Source organism: Ciona robusta, chromosome 7 (genome assembly GCF_009617815.1).
Source record: "Ciona robusta chromosome 7, ASM961781v2".
Lineage (NCBI taxonomy): Eukaryota > Metazoa > Chordata > Ascidiacea > Phlebobranchia > Cionidae > Ciona > Ciona robusta.
The window spans coordinates 8,186,868-8,205,813 of NC_143241.1; the positions used below are offsets into that span (position 1 = coordinate 8,186,868).

The 18,946-nt window shown below is 37.5% G+C and overlaps 3 protein-coding genes across 4 annotated transcripts; 1 reads left to right on the top strand and 2 right to left on the bottom strand.

The window, feature by feature from the left end:
• The first annotated feature begins 53 nt into the window (after window positions 1-53).
• LOC149734442 (centromere protein I-like) lies at window positions 54-13,114 on the top strand. 2 transcript variants are annotated; one of them, XM_089880990.1, is made up of 18 exons: window positions 57-318; window positions 779-855; window positions 1,078-1,190; window positions 1,657-1,819; window positions 2,059-2,146; window positions 2,915-3,074; window positions 3,337-3,456; window positions 3,791-3,938; window positions 4,296-4,410; window positions 5,238-5,320; window positions 5,684-5,751; window positions 5,919-6,037; window positions 7,130-7,283; window positions 7,566-7,690; window positions 8,245-8,319; window positions 8,664-8,825; window positions 9,472-9,550; window positions 10,256-13,114. In XM_089880990.1, the coding sequence occupies exons 1-18, from the start codon at window positions 194-196 to the stop codon at window positions 10,364-10,366; spliced, it is 2,085 nt and encodes a 694-aa protein (XP_089737116.1). In that variant the 5' UTR covers window positions 57-193; the 3' UTR covers window positions 10,367-13,114. The 2 variants fall into 2 exon arrangements, with proteins under 2 accessions (XP_089737117.1, XP_089737116.1); XM_089880991.1 differs by lacking the exon at window positions 8,245-8,319 and having other exon boundaries at window positions 54-318.
• On the bottom strand, window positions 12,121-15,299 carry LOC149734443 (translationally-controlled tumor protein homolog). Its single transcript, XM_089881006.1, has 5 exons — window positions 15,141-15,299; window positions 14,480-14,550; window positions 13,031-13,221; window positions 12,535-12,643; window positions 12,121-12,321 (listed from the first exon to the last, which is right to left on the bottom strand). The coding sequence occupies exons 1-5, from the start codon at window positions 15,166-15,168 to the stop codon at window positions 12,208-12,210; spliced, it is 513 nt and encodes a 170-aa protein (XP_089737132.1). The 5' UTR covers window positions 15,169-15,299; the 3' UTR covers window positions 12,121-12,207.
• Window positions 15,300-17,467: 2,168 nt separating this feature from the next.
• Window positions 17,468-18,562, bottom strand: LOC149734444 (proteasome subunit beta type-4-like). Its single transcript, XM_089881000.1, has one exon. The coding sequence runs from the start codon at window positions 18,499-18,501 to the stop codon at window positions 17,725-17,727; it is 777 nt and encodes a 258-aa protein (XP_089737126.1). The 5' UTR covers window positions 18,502-18,562; the 3' UTR covers window positions 17,468-17,724.
• Between the last annotated feature and the right edge of the window lie 384 nt (window positions 18,563-18,946).

Sequence of the window (18,946 nt, forward strand, 5' to 3'; positions counted from 1 at the left end):
AAAAAATAACTAATTTGTTGGTATCAGCTACAAGTCCCCTATATATTACTTTACCCCGCATGATGGCTACGTTACTACAACAAAACGCGCGAAAATCTGAAATTTGTAAACATTCATCCTAATTTACTACTTTTCACTATTTCTCGTAAAAAGGAAATTTTGGTGGCAATTTTATCACTGGTTCTTCAAAAGAATGGACGAAGACAGGTCCAAAGTGCTAAAAATACAAAAGATTGTAAAATATTTGCAAGGAAACGAATGTGTTTTGAAATCGCAACGAATACGTTCAGATTTGTCGCAATTCGTGAAAACATTACGGTACGTTATGTTTTATTGACTGGTTTTGTTTATTTAAGCAATATCGTGCATACGAGAGCATGTGTAGTAATTTATAACCTATGTCTGTAGTTTATGTATATCTAACTTTTAATGTCAGCCTCGTTAGCTCATTCGTTAAAACGCCTGTCACAAACCGAGGGTACTGAGTTCGAAGCTTGGTGCTGCTACTAATGTAGGCACGAAAGTTCAGGACTAATATTAAATCTGAACATACATTAACAAAATTGACAAATTAAGAATGCATTTTTAAGATTCATAATAAAATTCAAATCATTAATTCAGTTTTTAAGTGTGTGACATGGTTTTATATAAGTTTTTAATTTTTTTCATGGGTGCAATCGAGCTGTCTGCCATTGGTTAGACACTTGGAATTTACCCCGAAGGTCTGTGAAAAATAAAACTTCCATTTAAACAAATTACCTGAATAACTTGTTTACAGATCACTGGCTTGTGAGGTGGGGTTGTCTCAGGATGACATTTTCACAGTTGCAGATTTAGCTTCATCTGGAAAATTTGGTTCGTTTTTTTACTTGTTTGAAAAAGAAAAACCTTAAGTCTTAACTTATTTATCTTCGCATGGATGACAGTCGTTATAACATTAGTGTTCTGTTATATGCATCTCGTGCCTGCTTACAAGTGTGTGGGTGATAAAGTCCTGTAAAAGTATTGCCGCCATCTCATTAAACATAAATCTCCATTATAAAGTTTTTTTAATCAACAAAAATAACCTCGAATCAGGTGAAGTAATTTGCAACAGCTTGATCCGAAGTTTAATTCCTCGTGAAAGCGTTCCACAAGATGCGGTGCTTCTACTCGTTTCAAGGATTGGACAAAATCATGTTTCTATTAAGGTGAGACTACCGTGACCTCGTATTAGTTACGTTCATTTAAAATGGTCTAGCTCAGAGGTTACAGGTGCAAGTCTTGATGCTATTGCCATCGTTGGACGTATGTGGTCATGGCCATGGATCTCATATTAGTTGTGTTTATCCAGTGCTGTGGTAAAGTGGTTAACATGCATGCCTCTAGCTTAAAGTTATCGGCAGGAGGTTTGATGCTGCTACTATTGTGGGCGTATGTGTCCTTTGGAAGTCACTTAACCGAAGTTTTAATGGCTGTCATTGCCCTGCCACACGATAATAAACAATTAAACAAGTTATATATTTGAAAACTTGTATGTGGGCACGAGGTGTTTGAAACAGAACACCCTTTTAATAAATAACCGCCGTCGCCCACAGTGGGACCTCACTCATAATCGATAAACGTAACTTCTTTCTAGCAAGCATCAACCAAATTTAAGAATAATTTCATTTCCAGCTCAAACAACTCATTCTTCGCTGGGTAGTTTTAGTTTTCGATATAATTGCACAGAAGAATTCGATCCATGCCATATATGGTATTATATTCCAGTACATCGACAGTGAGATATTGTGTCCTATTGTTTGCCAACTATTGTCATTGCTGACGAGAAAATATGATGGTGAGCATAAAAATTTGAAAGAATTCAAAGTTTTTAAAAAATGTTAATGATTGCATTAAATTATTAGAAGTTATAAACATTGTTGACAATCTTTTGAAAGTGTTTAAACTATTAAATAAAATTTACAAAAAAGTAGAAAAAATAATACACATTGTTTGTCATCTGCTATATAACAATAAAAGCAACACTTCTACTATGCTTGGTAGCATTTATTAATTCTATATATCTCTTTCTTACAGTTTTGCATTTCCGGATTCGCAAGCTTCTGTCACTGCAGAGCAAGATTGGTGGCCAACCATATTTATGTGGCTTGTTGTCTGTGTACAGGTATGTGGTAACTTGTACGGGGTATGTGGTAACTGTCCGGCGCCGTGGCGTAGTGGTTAGCGCGCCTGCCTCTAACCCAGAGGTAATGGGTTCAAGGCTCGTCGCTACTACCATTGTGGGCGTATGTGTCCTTAAGCAAGATACTTAACGGCAGTTGCTTCAACCCAGTGGTCACTAATGGGTTGTCCAAATTATCAGCCATACATAAAAATGAAAAAAAAATCCAAAAAATAATCACCCACAAAGTAACATACATGGTAACTCGTAAGCTGGCACGAGGTGTTAAACCCGTGTTATAACGACTGTCGTTTTCCGGCCACGCGAGGATAAAGTAAGTTACATTCATTCAACTTGTGGGTGTTGTAACCTAGGCTAAGAAAGTGGGCATAGAGTTTATGAGCGCGTTGTATGTAAGCCATGGGCACCAATGGCTTGTAGTTGTAACCAAATGATTTCTGGTTTGCTTGCTGCTGTTACCACTATGGGTGATGTGTCTTTGCAGAAAACATTTAATGGCAATTGCTCCAACCTAGTGGTCACTTAGGGCCATGGGTTGTCCAAATTGCCAGCCATACAAAAAAACAATCAATAAAAAAAAAAGTAATATAATTGTTAAGTGGTAACTTGCGGGTGGGCACGAAGTGTATGTAACACAACACTGTGTTATAACGACAACCACGTCCATGTTATAAGTTGCCAGGGTTAATAAGTCATAAACCACCCCTTTTAGCTTAATACAAGTTTACCCACACCTTTATATTGATACAGAATGTACCAGCCCTCACTTATATCAATGGCTGGCAGACATAATGTTTTCTTCAAGGATTATGATAAGTCTTGGAGGTTAAGTATAAGTGGAGTACAACAGAGATATGGGTTGCATATGCTCAATGAAACAATGTCATATAATGCATCACATTTACCGCAGGTGAGTGGGAACTTATGTTGGTTGTGTTTTTCACAAGGAGTTTTAGAAATAATAAGCTTTAATTGGTTGCACCATTTTTAACAGGTGTTTATATATGTTAAGTTGTATTTGACCAACACTTCAGTATTTTTGACAGCTAGCTTTACAAAGTGTCAACAAAACAATAATCATGAATTGGTTGCACCTTAAATTTAAGTTTTATATGACTATCAATGTGTTATGACATTGTACCAACACTAACAACCCCCCCCCCTCCATGCAGACAAACAAACACACACCCCTAATCACCCCTCCCACCCCCACTATGTGCCACGATGACCAGCCCCTCACACAAGTCATGTCAGGGAAAATACCTTTCTACAGAATCAAATCATTTGCAGAGGTATGTGCTGTCTATGTTGGAATATTTATTGTATTTTTACGACCATAATCTAAAAAAAGTTTGTATATATACTGAACAAAAATAGAGCTTTGGTTGATATGGACAGTGAGCATAAGATCTGAGGTGTATGAACATGAAGCCACCATGTATGGTGTGCAACACCCGTGTATTAAACCCCTTGGTTTCCCACCCAAGGATAAACATGAAAGTATTCTAACTCGACAGTGAGCATGGATGTATGAAGCCACCATGTATGGTGTGCAACACCCATATACTAACAAATGCAACCATACAGCCATAACAATTGTAATGACCCAACCACTTACCCCCACAGTTATTAAACAACTTTAACAACCTCGAGCTAACCTGCCAAGCTCATTCCCTGCTATCTTCCACCACCCTTCAACACCTACTAGCCATCACACATGATCGTACAATACCTGCAAGACTGAGCTTCTGGCTTCACCATAGGCTCTGTGAAGGTAAATACATTAACTAAAAAAACAGTGCCATATCACAATAGTTGTTGATTGTGTCTCCCTCTAACCAAAAGGTTACCACTACATGTTTTTCGAAACTTAACGCTTATTACAAGGATAACGTTTCAATACAAAGATTAGAAACAGAATATGATCCTTGATCTACATTCTAGTAATTCCTTCAAAAATAAAGTAACATATTTTAAAAGATTTTATTTACTTTTAGCTTTTCTCTGGCTAAATTCTCTGATTATGTCAAGGTTTAGGGAATGTAGTATAACATATTTTAAAGTAGTACTTTGAATAAATTATAAAGCGCTTGTGCTGAAACACGAACCTCATTAATATTCCTCCCCACAGAGTTGGTAACAGTAGCTGGGGAAACAGCAAGGGGGTTGGAGCTGATCAAATGCGTTGTGGAGTTTAGTGGGTTTATACAAGAGTGTCTCCCTGTGTGTGAAGCATTTATATTTAGGTGGGTATATGTTCTTGGGCGAGATACTTAAATGCAATTGCTCCAACTCAGTGGTTACTAATGGGTTGTCCAAATTGTCAGCCGTACAGGTACAGTACATACAAAAAATAATATTCACAAAGTTACATACATGGTAGGTAACTTGTAAGTGGGCACAAGGTGTTTGAAACAGGACACCCGTGTTATAACGACTGCCGTTAACCGCCATGCGAGGATAAACAAGTTACATACATGGTAACTTGTAAGCGGGCACGAGGTGTATGAAACAGAACACCCGTGTTATAACGACTGTCGTTGCCCCGCCATGCGAAGATAAATAAATTACATACATGGTAACTTGTAAGCGGACACGGTGTGTTTGGAACAGAACACTCGTGTTATAACGACTGCCGTTACCCGCCATGCGAGGATAAACAAGTTACATACGTGGTAACTTGTAAGTGGGCACAAGGTGTATGAAACAGGAAACTCGTGTTATAACGACTGTCGTTGCTCCACCAAGCGATGATAAATAAGTTACATACGTAGTAACTTGTAAGCGGACATGAGGTGTATGAAACAGAACACTCATGTTATAACGACTGTCGTTGCTCCACCATGCGATGATAAATAAGTTACATACATGGTAACTTGTAAGCGGACACGGGGTGTATGAAACAGAACACCCGTGTTGTAACGACTGTCATTGCCAGCCTTGCGAGGATAAATATTAAATAAGTTACATATGTGGTAACTCATAAGCGGGCACAAGGTGTATAAAACAGAACACCCGTGTTATAACGACTGTCGTCGCCCAGGTTAAATAAGTTACATACATTTAAACACAGATACCTTTACACATGGGATGGCCAAAGTTATCGACCTTATATTCTTAAATTAATCACAAGGTTACGTCTCCTGCCTACTTCAGGTTAGTTATATTATTATCAATATAATTAAATATAATATCTTATGATAATATAGTAGGTTGGGGTAAGATGGGACACCTTTGTATTCTATTTTCTCGTCCTATTTGTTAGTAAACAAAAAATATTTAAATAATTATAAAATTTCCCCCATAGACCGTTGTTAATTGTTTAAAACATATCAGGATTTTTTTATTTTATGGGATAAAGTTGTCCCATCTTACCCCACAGAACAATATATGATGTTATAACTTACAAACCTGCACAAACCAGCTAAATCAACTATTCTTAATATAAATTTTGTTTATCCACAAAATATTTTTGTAAAAATAATATATATATACTTAATAATTTTTTTTTCGTTCTAGTTTTAAAAGATTTTGTCTTTGCCCCACTGAGAAAATTGTTCAACTTATCGTCAGACGTGTTTTTTAAGGTAAGTTTATTTCCTTATCAGTGTAAAACGAGAGCTGAACTGGCAGTGTTTATAAAGCTGTACACAAGTGTGGACTACCCAGCTCTCTTTACACTGATGATGAACCAAGTGAAACATCTGCATGCGTCTCTTACATCACATTTAAATAATATTTCTTTTTTATCCAGTGTTCAATAATAAGCATCCTGCAAGAGTTGCTAAGCAACTACCTTAATCTGGAATCAGATCGTTATGATGTCATAATGAACATGCAAGATGACAATGCAGCAATGGATAAGTTAGCCAGGTGTGTATGTTGGTGTATGTTCTCTATTATTAGGTGTCTATAAACTGCCTCAGTGGGGTCTAGATGGTAGCACCCTGGGTGTTGGGGTAATATACCTACATCCCAGGTCTCAGGTGTGCCTCACTGAAGACCTCACCCTCATAGAATAGAATCTCTATTATTAAGTGTCTATAAACTGCCCCAGTGGGGTCTAGATAGTAGCACCCTGGGTGTTGAGGTAATATACCTACATCCCAGGTCTCAGGTGTACCTCACTGAAGACCTCACCCTTATAGAATAGAATCTTTATTATTGAGTGTCTATAAACTGCCCCAGTGGGGTCTAGATAGTAGCACCCTGGGTGTTGAGGTAATAGACCTACATCCCAGGTCTCAGGTGTGTCTCACTGAAGACCTCACCCTTATAGAATAGAATTTCTATTATTGAGTGTCTATAAACTGCCTCAGTGGGGTCCAGATAGTAGCACCCTGGGTGTTGAGGTAATAGACCTACATCCCAGGTCTCAGGTGTGTCTCACTGAAGACCTCACCCTTATAGAATAGAATTTCTATTATTGAGTGTCTATAAACTGCTTCAGTGGGGTCTAGATGGTAGCACCCTGGGTGTTGAGGTAATAGACCTACACCCCAGGTCTCAGGTGTACCTCACTGAAGACCTCACCCTTATAGAATAGAATCTATATTATTGAGTGTCTATAAACTGCTTCAGTGGGGTCTAGATGGTAGCACCCTGGGTGTTGGGGTAATAGACCTACATTCCAGGTCTCAGGTGTGCCTCACTGAAGACCTCTACCTTATAGAATCTCTATTATTGAGTGTCTATAAACTGCCTCAGTAGGGTCTAGATGGTAGCACCCTGGGTGTTGGGGTAATAGACCTACATTCCAGGTCTCAGGTGTGCCTCACTGAAGACCTCTACCTTATAGAATCTCTATTATTGAGTGTCTATAAACTGCCTCAGTAGGGTCTAGATGGTAGCACCCTGGGTGTTGGGGTAATAGACTTATATCCTAGGTCTCAGGTGTGCCTCACTGAAGACCTCACCCTTATAGAACCTTTCTATTTGTTAACACTTTCCATTGTTCCATCACAGCTACATGTTCCAACCAATAAACGTTGGTAAAATAAACCCAAACGAAACAATCTTTCAACTTATCAAGTTTGTTGATTTCATTTCCTTGGAGGGATTGATTGAAACCAAATGCAATGCTATGTTGATGCATTCAGTGTTGCAGTTCTATGTTAAGGTGGGATGGTAACAATTGTTATATACCGGACATACATGGTGTACCCATCATGGGTGTATTTGTTCTTGGAAAAGACACATAACCGCAAACCCTGATGATGTCTCGCTGTATGGCCGATGAAACATTGGTCCTTTAAGATCACTAATAAAAAGTGCCAGAAAATCTCTTTTAGACTTATTATTGTGTAGCCAGAGTGACCAGACACACAATGTATTCATTAATTCGTACACCTCATGCCCTCTGTCGAGTATCATTACATTAACATAGAAATCTTACTTACAGACGAGCCGTATATACAGCGACCACGAGAGGGAGCTATTCACCCTACCACCTTCCCCCGTCGTCTCACTCGCCTTATTTTCACTCAGTCCCATGTTCGTTTCAACCATGTTCGGCATTCTGTTAAAGTAAGTTGTGTCTTGGTCAATAATCAACATAAACATTACACCCCATACATAGGGATCACTTGTAAGAAATAGGTAACAGACAAAAATCAAGTCCAACCAATTGTGTAATAAAAAAGAGATCTGTTTCGCCTAAATGGCATCGTCAGTCTCTTATTCTAATAGAAGAGAGAATTTGTGTATATTACGTAGCAACACACCTTAGCTGGTATTACATGAATGCACAGTAAGTATTGGAACTTATACGCAAAGTTGAAAAGTGTGGTAATTCGTAAGCACACGAGGATAAAAAATGGTGTGAAAATTACCTGCTGACTGCGATGGGGTGCCGCGGCACTGGTCGCATGAAAGACGTACATGGGCTTTCCGGGTGTTGGGGTAATGGGCCAAATCTGGCCTATATCCCAGGTCCTTGACAAGGACCTCACCCATAAAGAATAAAAAATAAGGAAAAAAGTAGAATTTGTGTATATTACGTAGCAACACACCTTAGCTGTCATTACATGAATGCACAGTAAGTATTGAAACTTATCTGTATTTAAACATCATCTCCACAGTCACACACAAGCATTGAATAAGTTGGGGAAGTCCCACCACAGAGAACATTACCATTATATGTTGGAACTTAACAGGTAGATGTGTTTGGTATAAATGTGCTGTTACTTAAACCTATAGGGACATAGGGTGCTATATAGATATACCCCACTGAAGTAGTTTATAGAGACTCAATAATAGAGATTCTATTCTATAAGGATACTGTCTATGAGAAGTCCGGATTTAGGCCAGAGTTGGTTCATTACCCAAACATTGTATATGCACATTCTATTCTATATGGGTGAGGTCCTACAGTGAGGCACGCCATGGGATCTGAGATTTAGGACAGAGTTGGCCAAATACCCCAACACCCAGACTGTTTTTACTGCGTCGAAAATGACATCCATACCCTTACGTTAACACAACACACATCTAACTATAGCTACCTCACTGATGTGCACGACACTTTCTGGAGATGGAATGCATTCCACCCACATTGCCATGAAGATAGTTCAATATATAAACATATACACGTGGATAGCATTGACCAGATTCTTACATATCCTGATGTTATAACTGCGAGGAGAATGTTTACAATTGAAAGGTTGGTGGGAACTTACTATAGAACCTTTGTATTTGTATTTTGCCTAATAGCATTGCTGTATACAATTACATTACTGGTTACTACATATAACACTAACACGGACACGGATGTTCTGTTTCATACACCTTGTGCCCGCTTACGAGTTACCGTGTAACTTATTTATCCTCGCATGGCGGGGCAACAACAGTCATTATAACACGGGTGTTTTGTTTCATACACCTTGTGTCTGCTTACAATTTACCACGTATGTAACTTATTTATCCTCGCATGGCTAGGCAACAACAGTCGTTATAACACGGGTGTTCTGTTCCATAGACCTCATGCCCGCTTACGAGTTACCGTGTAACTTATTTATCCTCGCATGGCGGGGCAACGACAGCATTATAACATAAGTGTTCTGTTTCATACACCTCGTGCCCGCTTACAAGTTACCACATATGTAACTTTGTTGGTGATTGTTGTTCTGTATGCATGACAGTTTAAAAACCCATTAGTGACCACTGGGTTGGAGCAATTGTCGTTAAGTGTCTTGCTCAAGGACACATACGCCAATAATAGTGTTCTGGATAAGTCACTAAGTTCCCACCCATCAGGATATAAAAGATAAAATAATATTATTATAATATGATACACCTCATATTTGTAGGCACCCAGCATTGACACTGCACGCCACTAAATACTTACAACTTCTAAACCGAGTTCCTGAAGATATGTTTGTAAGTGAGGTAAGAAAATTTTTGGGTTACCTTTAAAACAAACTGAAGCACTTAGGGCTCAGGGTGTTTGGATATTATGTACTAAAGGTGTCTTCCCCCCCCCCACCCTACTATATATTTGTACTAAATAGATTCCCATATATAGCGCGCAAGTTAAAGATGCAATTACTAGTTCAAGCACTTAGGGTTGGGAATGCTGGAAACTCTTCACCGGCGCCGTGGCGCCTGCCTGTAGCGCAGAGGTAATGGGTTCAAGGCTCGTCGCTGCTACCATTGTGGGCGTATGTGTCCTTGGGCAAGACACTTAACGGCAATTGCTCCAACCAAGTGGTCACTAATGGGTTGTCCAAATTAACAGCAATATATAAAAAAAATTAAAAAAAATCCCCAAAAAATAATCACCCACAAAGTAACATACATGGTAACTCGTAAGCTGGCACGAGGTGCTAAACCCGTGTTATAACGACTGTCGTTTTCCGGCCACGCGAGGATAAAGTAAGTTACATTCATTCATTCATTCTCCCAGTGGGTAGGGTGATTTGTAGACAAAATAAGAACTTTGGAGGGGCTGGGAATCATAGTTTAAATCTATGATTAAATTTTCCATACATTGCTTTTTTTAATTTTCCTTGCAAAAAAAATTCTAGGTATTTTTTTTAATTTTACATATTTATATATTTTCCTTTTTTTATTAACTTTTTATCCCTTTTCCAGCTGGTAACAGAGCCACCATTCATTGAATATTTGGAAACGAAAGGGTTGACCAAACTTACTACACTTATCAAGTTTCTGCGGAGGGGAATACCAGAGTCTAAAACCCCTTGAAGTTTGGGCGTATTATACCCACAATACTTATGTGCTGGAAAATTTGTTTATCAGCAAAATTATGTTTAAATACTTGACCAACTCGGAATGTGACGTCATATTCTATATGGGTGAGGCCCTACAGTGAGGCATGCCATTGGACCTGGGATTTAGGCCAGAGTTGGCCCATTACCCCAACATTGTATATGCACATTCTATTGCATATGAGTGAGGTTCTACAGTGAGGCATGACATGGGACATAAAATATCAGCCAAGTTGGCTCTTCACTTCATAATTATTGCATTACATCAATGTTCCTAGCATTATACTTAATTGTTAAATGTGAACTCTGTTGTCAATGGAAGCTGCAACTATAAGCACTAGTTAGGTGCATGCAGTGGCGTAGCCAGGGGGGTTTTCGGGGGTTCTGACCAACCCCCCTTTTTTTAAAAAATAAAAATTATAAAAATAAATGTTCTGGATGCACCATTGGGTACATGTAACCAATGCAACTTATATTCATGTGTTTAATAAAATATTTTGATTATAGAATGGAGTGTGCATTCTATATATTAAAGGTTATCGAACTAATGTACTCACAGTTGAATCTATTTGATAACCACTTTACAGCATGCCAATTTTTCAAATTTTACAATTTCCCAAACTTTTTCATAATGTATTGTTAAAGGGTATAAGGTTCATTTAACACAGTGTTAAAAATCCTGGTATGAAATTTCTGCACAAGCAATATAATTATTATTAAAATACCCGCTTTTTTACTAACTACTGTACTACTAAAACTACTTTAGGTTAGATTAATACCTCTGTTCTTTTTCTACCAAAGCTTGTCTGACAAATAGTAGGGCTTGTTGTGCTCAATTTAACAGTTTGTCAAAAACACATACACTGGCAATAAGTTTCACCTTTTTACTCTAAAACAGTTTAGAGTACCATGGTTTCACACAATTATTTTTTAACATTTTATCATAGATATCCTATAGGTGAAATCCTATCTATGATTCCAACCTTTCATTAAAAAATGTTAATGATAGCAGCACCAAACCTGAGGAGGCTTTCAAATGAAAAATCATTTTTGCAAAGTTTATATATATGTAATTTACTTAATGCTGGGTCCATGTAAAACTTAACAAAATAGAGTAGCTTTTATGCCTCATAATATCAGCACACTCTATTTCTATTCAAATAACTGGCTGACGATGCCATTTAGGCTGAATATATATCTTTGATTCTACAATTTGTTGGACTTGATGATTTTGTTGGTTACGTTTTCCTAGCACCAGATTAGGGTCAAATTCGCAAAATTTATTTTATTACAGTAAAATCAATTAATTAATATACGTAACGTTTTTCAGCGCAGAAATATCTGTCAACGTCATTAACACTACAGACTTTATCACATCTATAAAAATTATCTCTTTCATGTGCTTTGCCTGGATGTCAGCTCCTTGGAATTATTGACAAATTGTCTGTCATGGAGAAGCTCATAACACCGAAAAGATATGATCGTCGAAACTTACGTTTACCAAAAATCTGTATCGGCAGTAGCGTCGATAATACACCGATATTATTCGTTCATGCGAAGCGCCGTGTCTTATTAATATCAGTCTTTCTTTAATTTAAACACGTAATTTTTGGATAGCTTATTAATGGGGTGAATACAACAAAACACCCGTGTTATAACGACTGTCTTTTTCCGGCCACACGAGAATAAATCCAGTTACATTCATTCACCTCATAATACCAAAACACATGATTTATATTCTTTGATTTATTTTTGTACAAACACTTCGCTCACCCTCATATTGACTAATGTAAAATTGAACAATTTACAAGAGTAAAATTAAACCTTCTCCTCAACCAGTGCGTGTTTGAAAAACAGGATGTAAGGAACATTATCTTCCCAATCGAGATACCCCACGCTACCGTCTGGATCCACTGATTCTCCAGTAAAAATCTGAAAAACAAATGTATTCAGCCATAGGCCTAAATCTGATAGGTAGTTTTACAAAGTGTCAACAAAACAATAACCTTGAATTGGTTGCACCACTTTTCACAGGTGTTTATATAAGTTAAGTTGTATTTGACCGACACTTTAGTATTTTAGGTAGTTTTACAAAGTGTCAACAAAACAACCTTGAATTGGTTATACCCTCAAATACCAACGAACCTGAAAAGCCTTTATATTGCCTTTTATATATTTCATAGCATCCGTGGCATGTTTCTTGAACTCCGTGACATCATCAGTCCTTCCTTCTTGCGTCAATTTCTCTGCAACACTGTTACACAATTGTTTGGTTGATTTTTTTATAACAGAAAAAAAACAATTTATAAGGAAAGGAAAAAAGTCAACAATACAAAAAAATAATCCCCACAAAGCTACATACGTGGTAACTCGTGAGCTGGCACGAGATATGAAATATAACACGCTTTTTATAACAATAGGGTACTGGTGCTAGGAAAACGTAACACAAAAATCAAGTCCAACCGTTTAATAAAAGATATATATTTCGCCTAAATGGCATCGTCAGTCTCTTATTCGAATAGAAATAGAGTGTATTGATATTATGGGCTACTCTATTTTGTTGAGTTTTGCATGGACCACAGCGTTGGGTAAATTACACAATCATAGTCATATATTCAAAAAGATTATACAGTGAACTTACTGTTTGCAATAATCCTTAAAATAGGCCATGAATGTTTTCTTATCATAAGCAGGCGCTTCTACCAGCTTACAAGCATCCACAAAATCGATGACTTGAGTTGATGAACTTTCGGCAGCCCCGCTATCCCCATCCTCTGCTGATGGATTTGCTCCGAACAAAGAAGGGTCTAAGTCGTCATTTCGTGTGGTTGTCTGTAATATAATATCATTTATTATGCTATGTCCTTTTTGAATGAATGTAACTTGTTTATCCTTGCATGGCCAGGAAATGACAGTTGCTATAATAACACACGTGTTCTGTTTCATACACCTTGTGCCTGCCTAATGGGACTCACTGCAATATAATATCATTTATTATGCTTTGTAATTTTTAAATGAATGTAACTTGTTTATCCTTGCATGGCGGAGCAATGACATCATCAATCTCGTTATTTTTTAGGCAACAAATACAAAATATGTACAAAAAAATGTGTTTTTTGTTGAAATTTTTTACCTCTCCACAAAAATAATAAATAAACTCATAAAAATATTAAATAAACTCACAAAAATAAGAAATAAACTTCACAAAAACAATAAAATCACAAAAATAATAAATAAACCTCTGACGGAAAGGTTAGCATTAGAGGTCGACCGATATATCGGTTCACCGATATTATCGGCCGATATTTACGTTCCACCGATAATCGGTATCGGTAAAAAAGCGCCGATATTTCACCGATATATTAATAGTTCCTGCGAAGCGACGTGCGTCCTACTTGACCTTTACGTGTGTTCGTAGTTTAACGTCCACGTGCCTCGTACTTTAGCCTTTACGTGCGTGCTAGTTTAACGTCCACGTGCGTCATAGTTTGACCTTTACGTGCGTCGTATTTATGCGTGGTAGTTTGACCTTTACGTGCGTCGTAGTTTGACCTTTACGTGCGTCGTAGTTTGACCTTTACGTGCGTCGTAGTTTGACCTTTACGTGCGTCGTAGTTTGACCTTTACGTGCGTCGTAGTTTGACCTTTACGTGCGTTGGAGTTTGACCTTTTACGTGCGTCGTAGTTTTGACCTTTACGTGCGTCGTAGTTTGACCTTTACGTGCGTCGTAGTTTAACGTCCACGTGTGTCATAGTTTAACGTCCACGTGCGTTGTAGTTTAGCGTTCATGTGCGTCCTAGTTTCGTACAAAAGCAACACCTTCCTAAGAACATGCATGTTTCCTAAAAACATGTAGACCAACCAATTTTTCTCTATAACTTGCAATATCTTGAATACAGGCATTACTTTTGATTAAAACTGATCATTTCATATGTTTCGCTATAGTGACAAATATCGGTAAAATATCGGTATCGGTAAAAGCTAAAAATATCGGTATCGGTATCGGTGGAAAAAAGTGATATCGGTCGGTCTCTAGTTAGCATGTCTTCCCTTAAACTAATGGTGAGCAACAGCCAATAATATTGTTACCTTGCCATATACTTTATAAAAGGCGCCCATAAACTCTTCATACTTTTGTGCGTCGGTGAACAGTTCGTCCCCTGTAATATGAATCAATGTAACTTATTTATCCTCGCATGGCTGGAAAACGAAAGTCGTTATAACACGGGTGTTCTGTTTCATACACCTCGTGCCTGCTTACAAGTTGCCATGTATGTAACTTATTTATCCTCGCGTGGCTGGGCAATGACAGTCGTTATAACACGGGTGTTCTGTTTCATACAACTCGTGTCCGCTTACAAGTTACTACGTATGTAACTTATTTATCTTCGCGTGGCGGGGCAACGACGGTCGTTATAACACGGGTGTTCTGTTTCATACAACTCGTGCCTGCTTACAAGTTGCCATGTATGTAACTTATTTATCCTCGCGTGGCGGGGCAACGAAAGTCGTTATAATACGGGTGTTCTGTTTCATACACCTCGTGCCCGCTTACAAGTTAGCACGTATGTAACTTATTTATCTTCGCATGGCGGGGCAACGACAGTCGTTATAACACGGGTGTTCTGTTTCATAAACCTCATGCCCGCTTACGAGTTACATGTGTAAATATGTAATAGCCTAAAAAATTATAATACGAGTGTCGTATTTTGTATTTTACATTAAATGTAATTTAATAATAACAGCTTACCGGTAATTATATCTTTGAAAATCAGCATTTTGTTTGATAAATAATGTAATAAAGCAATGAATTAAAAACAGAACTAAAGTTTCTATCTACGTAGGGACGAATAATGAAAAGAAAATTTTTGGGCGGATTGCGCAATCTTAACCACGTGGGCGATTCCATAAATATATTATAATATTTTTAATGATTCGGGGTGCGAGTAAAGAATTTAGGCATTATTTTGTCAATTTAAAAACCTAATTAACTTTTTTAATAGTTTGGTCCAGAGTCCGTATATAAACATAAATATATAAACATGTTTATATACGGACTCTGGTTTGGTCATTGGAAAGTAATTTTTTAATATACTTCGCTATAGTAACGTTCTGGTAAAAAGTAATTTTGTATACGACTGACGTATACAGAAAGAAAACACACATTCTACCATATCTTTCGGTTTGTATGCCTGTGTTCTGGCACAGATTTAATGATAATTTTTTTCTAAGTTTAGTTTTAAACTTTATAAAGTCATCTGAACTGTATTTACACTGCTACAGGGTTTCTTTATGCAAATAAAACAGAGTATCGTGTTTCGCTGCATTTATTATACTTTTATATCGCCTAAATACATTTCTTCATAAAATAATTCCCTAAATTGTATCTAACTCTTCAAATACAGTATTGAAGATCGGTTTAATTAAAACAGCGGAGAAAGGACAGTCATTAAAAACACGCTACTGTATAAACTACCTGAGTAAAAAAACTTTCTGTTTCTTATTTTCATTAATGGCGATGGCACAACTGTATATATTCGGAGGAATTAGTTGTGAAGAAAAGGGGAGTTTTTTGGCGGTCACTTAAAACAGACGCAAGCAATTATGTTGACGAGGTGCGATCTTTAGGTGGTGATTAGGTTGATAAGGGGGTGCAAAGATGCATGGTGGGAATTGTAGAACCTTACGTTACTATCAGTTTAATATAAAAAAAGAAAAAATCCCTTTCAAAGTTACATACGTGCTAACTCGTAAGCGGACACAGAACACCCGTGTTATAACGACTGTTGTTGCCCCGCCACGCGAGGATAAATAAATTACATTCACTCGGTTAATTGAGCACGGTAGTGGTCATATAGATCCTTTTTCGTCGAACAGTTGTTCTTGTTGTTAGGGCGATTGATTTCCGCAATTATCTCAATTCTCAATTCTAGCATTTATTCTTTAATCTCTTGATTGAAATCAAATCATGTAATATATTTATAATTTTTAGGCTAAATTTTTAGATTGAAAACCGCACAATTAGCGTGTGTGCACCGAAGCGTATAGACGAGTGCCTTTTTCCTATCGTTATCTTCGGTATAAACACCGCGTCTCTCGTTTCTTCGCGCTTTTAGTCACCAATGGCTTTGTTGGTTACTTTTGATTTGTTTTTGATCGATCTCAGTCGACCATTGTAGTAATAGGGTTAATTAATACTATGCTAATTAGTTTATACCGTGCTCACGCATTAGATCTGTAATCTCTTGTATATATACAGTAGAGTGGGGGAAGATGGGACATATTTTAACTCTATTTTCTCGTCCCATTTGGCAGTAAACAACGAACATTTAAAGAGTTATAAAACCGTATCCTCACGACCCCCATAGGCCGTTGTAAATTGTTTAAAACACGATCAGGATATTTGGATATTAGGTGCTAAAGGTGTCCCATCTTCCCCCATCCCTACTATATAAAATGGCACAGGTGTGACTTCATGAAACGACGAGGCTGTTGTATCGTTATCTACTGTTAAATAAACATATACCTCCTTACCGTTTGTGGCACAAACGAGTGTAAATGTTTTGCTGAAAGGCACACGCCGTCCCACGCCAACAATGGTAGCAAAAGTGAGTTTCGGATCACACATTCTTCGTTTTTCTACGTTCGTAATAACGTACGTGCGTAAAACTGCAGCAAAGGTATGTCTGGCACCGTTGCAAAGAGGTTAGCGCGTCTGACTCAAATCTAGAGGATATGGGTTTGAGGTTCGGCATCCGTGTTATAACGACTGTATTTCCCCGGTCACGCGAGGATACATGTTCATTCATTCGCCTATCAGAAGACTACCATGACCAATTGGACCGCCGCAACACGCGCAACACAGAAGGCTACCGGATTTAAAACTAACTTTAGTAAATGTAATAATCGTTTTCGTAACATTCAACAAACTTTCTGAATTCTGTCCCAAATCAATTCTTAAAATTATAGGTAGTACAAACAAACAAATCAAGTCTATTCCTATGCAGGTTTCCCATTGAAACTTTTACTAAGTAGATTCAAATGGTCAACCAAGTATAGATAGTTTGAATACAAATATTATCACAACAAGTTATATTTAATGTTGGATTGATACTAAGACCAGTATATTGTAATTGTGATGATTTCTTATTGTATGCATTAAGATTGTAACATGTTTTACAACAAAAACACATAAAGGGAATCTACACAAACACACTTTAATGTAAGTATGGAATATTTGAACTTCTTAGAGTGGTATAAAATTCAAATTATCAGTCACAGAATATCCTCCATTCAAATAAAGACATCAAACAGTTTATATTGTGATGTCACAATCATTCAAACCCACGGACCACATTAGCAACGTTCCAGTCCGGTTTAGATGAACTTGGTTTCTCGATCTTAACTCCATCCTTGGTGACCACAGCTATTTCATATCGGTTATACGACCTTGCATCTCTGTAGTAAAGAACCTTCAAGCATTCTTCGATGACATGCCTTGCTTTTTCATAACTTAGATTGTCCCCATTATCTTCAATTGCTTTCCTCATCAAAGGTTGAGCCAAATATGCCCCAAAACCAGAAGCAACTGAAGCCGATTTGAAAGCGATTCCAATTTTATCTACAGAACCAAGAAAGCTCTCACCATTATAGAATCCAGCTACTGTAACGCTGTTCCATAGTGGGTCAAACTTGCTTCTGCGATGATATAGCATCCTTGTCATCCAGGAGTGAACAGCACCAGGAGACATGAAGAATCCATCATTGAGGACTTCTTCATCGATCACCATTTGCTCAATCTCTGCCTTAATGAACTGGAAATCAGCGTAATCTCCTGCGGCACTCAGTATCGTGGAGTCGTTGACTTTCATGACGCGTGACACGTTGCGGAACCGCGCCATGGAGCCGTAGGATCCTAAAGTGTCGGCTGCGATTATAACTCCTCCTGTAAACTTTAACCCCAACACAGAGGTCCCGGTTACGGTGGGTTGGGAGGTTCTGTTTCGTGCGTCTGAGGGACTCGCAACATCTGACGACCATTTTCCAGGATATTCGTAAAATAACCCAGGACTTGGCCCACCTTGCCAGAATGGTTGCATTAAATCGGCCATTATAACTCAAGCTTTTTGAAAGTAAATCTGAAAATGGATATAAAGTTGATAGAATAAATGATATCATAATTTTTGTAGTTACTATTTATTTCTGAATTAATTATCTTATATATATATCTTATATATATATATACATTAATTAAACTATTTTTAAAATTACGGCATAAGGATTAAACGATAGACCATAGTAATTCAACTATAAATACAACATTAGAAAACACAACACAGTAGTTAGTAGTTACATGGGCAGATATAGATATTATATATATATATATACAGATATGACACTCTTAAACTTATACGTATCGTTATAGGAGACTTGTTTCACCGATTACGGTACACAATAGATAAATAGTCATTAAAAAGATACCCACACGGAAAAACACGTAAAACTTAGCTTACTAGGTAATAAAACAAAGCCTAAGAGTAAATTTGTAAGTTATGA